This window comes from Auxenochlorella protothecoides (genome assembly GCF_000733215.1).
Source record: "Auxenochlorella protothecoides strain 0710 unplaced genomic scaffold scaffold42, whole genome shotgun sequence".
Taxonomy (NCBI): Eukaryota; Viridiplantae; Chlorophyta; class Trebouxiophyceae; order Chlorellales; family Chlorellaceae; genus Auxenochlorella; species Auxenochlorella protothecoides.
In genome coordinates, this window is record NW_011934163.1 from 29,813 (window position 1) to 31,893 (window position 2,081).

General features: G+C 70.1%; 3 protein-coding genes across 3 annotated transcripts in view; all 3 read right to left on the reverse strand.

Moving 5' to 3' along the window:
• The window catches only part of F751_3888 (hypothetical protein), a gene marked incomplete at both ends in the record, with an annotated part of 3,136 nt that extends 2,188 nt beyond the window's left edge, over positions 1 to 948 (reverse strand). The window contains 2 exons of the mRNA XM_011398244.1: positions 19 to 709; positions 868 to 948. Coding sequence (XP_011396546.1) covers positions 19 to 709; positions 868 to 948 — 772 coding nt within the window. The remainder of the gene's footprint in view (positions 1 to 18; positions 710 to 867) is intronic.
• Positions 949 to 990: 42 nt separating this feature from the next.
• On the reverse strand, positions 991 to 1,311 carry F751_3889 (hypothetical protein; the record flags this gene model as incomplete). The annotated part of the gene is made up of 1 exon (XM_011398245.1): positions 991 to 1,311. The coding sequence occupies one exon, from the start codon at positions 1,309 to 1,311 to the stop codon at positions 991 to 993; it is 321 nt and encodes a 106-aa protein (XP_011396547.1).
• Positions 1,312 to 1,479: 168 nt separating this feature from the next.
• Positions 1,480 to 2,081, reverse strand: part of F751_3890 (hypothetical protein) — a gene marked incomplete at both ends in the record, with an annotated part of 4,579 nt that continues 3,977 nt past the window's right edge. The window contains 2 exons of the mRNA XM_011398246.1: positions 1,480 to 1,614; positions 1,831 to 2,081. The exon at positions 1,831 to 2,081 is cut by the window's right edge and continues 1,687 nt beyond it. Of these exons, the coding sequence (XP_011396548.1) occupies positions 1,480 to 1,614; positions 1,831 to 2,081 (386 nt within the window). The remainder of the gene's footprint in view (positions 1,615 to 1,830) is intronic.

A 2,081-nucleotide genomic window follows, 5' to 3' on the forward strand; every position in this document is an offset into this window, starting at 1 on the left:
TATACGACGCCCCCGCACCCCCCCGAGCCCCCGCTCGGCGCTTGGGCGAGGACATGGCATCGTGCACCAGAGCCAGTGTGTCGGTGGCGGCGGGCCGGCCACCCAACGGCCTGCCACGCTTTCCGCGCCGGGAGGGCGCCTGGGCCATGGCAGCAATGGCCCGCGCGCGCGGGCCCTCCGGCGGCGCGCCTTGGCGCGGCTCGGGCGTGAGCTTGGCGGGGTGGCACTCCGGCCCCTGGCCCGTCGGCGAGGGGCCGGGCTGCCCGGGCGGCAGGGGCTCCGGCGCGTCGGGGTGCCTCCCGGCCACGGACCCCGACCCCGCCAGGCTGCCAAAGGCGGCCCGCCACCTCAGCATCTCGACCTGCAGCGCCGCGCACTGCCGCTGGAGCGGGGCCAGGGCATCCGACTCGGGCGCAGGCGGGCCATCGCCGTCCCGGGCTGCAGCCGTCAGGGAACGCAGCCCCTCCACCTGGCGCGCCAGGTCGGCCAGCTGGCGCTGCACGGCCTCGCGCTCCGCGCGCTGCGCGCTCACCAGGTCGTCCAGGCGCCGCCCCAGCGCCTGGATCTGAGCCTGCGCCGCCGACCGCTCCGCCGTCAGCGCCTGCTCCGCCAGCGCACGCGCCTCCTGCTCGCTGGACACCAATGCCTTCAGGGCGCCGTGCTGCTGCACCAGCTCCACGGTGTTGAGGGCCCGCTCCTTGAGGAGGGCCTGGGGGGGGGGGAGGTGGGGAGGAAGGACGAGGGCGGGTGAGCAGAGGGCATCGGGTGCAAGCAGCAGGCAGAAGTCTACACCAAGCATGGACATCATCATGTAGCACATGCCCGGACACGCTCCCGCGGTGCAGAGAGCCTCTGCCTCGCACTCACGAGGCTGTCCCGCAGCTTCTGCCTGTTCCGCTCGCTCTTGGCGAGCTTGGCCTGCAGGGCCTCGACCTCTGTGGATGTCATGTGCTCAGGAGCATCCCTGGGAATTCATTGGGGTGCCGAGGTTCACATGGTGCCAGGTCGCGGATTGTCAGAGGCCGACAGCGCTGTGGTGCACCCGGCAGCAGTGCCCCCAAGCACCGGGCACTTGGGCCTGCTGTCGTGCCATTTGGCCTCAGAGGTAAAACATCTTTGACTGCTCAGATCAAATGTTCTATGCTTGAGTGTGTCCTCAGCGCCTTGGCCTGCCCGATCGCTGTTCGCACGAGGAGTTGATCGTTCTCCATCGCGCGCTCGCGCAATGGAGAACGCTCTGGGGATCCTTGCCCCTCCCTCACCCCACCCCCCACTCCTGTAAAACACGTTACGTTTGCAGCAAATGTGCATGGTATGCCAAAGGTGGATGCTTTCCAGTTCGAGACAGTGACGATGGATGAGGGGGGTCAGCGAGGGGATGGGCCAGTCACAAGGGAGCGAGGGGGCCCACTCGGGGCCCCATCCACGAGAGTTTGGGGCGCAAAGGGGTTTTGGTACAGGGGGGGAGTCTGCTCCCTTCTACAGGCTGGAGCGCGGCGGCACGACCCTGGGCCTGCCGGCGTCGGCCCCTCCCTTCCGGCTGGGGAACACTGCGGGGGAGGGCTCGTTCCCCGTCACCAGGGTCAGCTCCACCGTCGTCTCCACCAGGTCCGACTGCACATGGAGTGTGAGTTTGATTTGGGGGAGGTTGGGGGAGCCAGTGCATACTTGGATTCCCGCGGTGCAGCCTGCAGCCACAGGACACCCCTGGCAGGGCCTCGCGTGTGCCAGGGGCGCTTGGCTGCCGCGTCCCCAGACCCCACAGCCCTCTTCGTGCCGCGCGATTCCCCACTCCATCCCTCCCCACCTCCACACAACACACCCACCCACCTGGAGGTTCAAAGCCAGCACCGGGCCGGTGCCAGCCACACAAGCGCGCGCGGCGGCCAGCAACGCCGCGATGTCTGCCGTAGACTGCAGCGTGATGGCTGCCACCAGCTCCCCGTCCTCCCCTCCCGTGCCGATCGCGGCGGGCTTGGACAGGATGGCCAGGGGCAGCGCATCCGCGGCGGCGGGGGCCGGGGACGAGGCCGCCTCCACCCCGGGCGCGCCGGGGTCGCGGGGCAGGCCCACCACCGCGG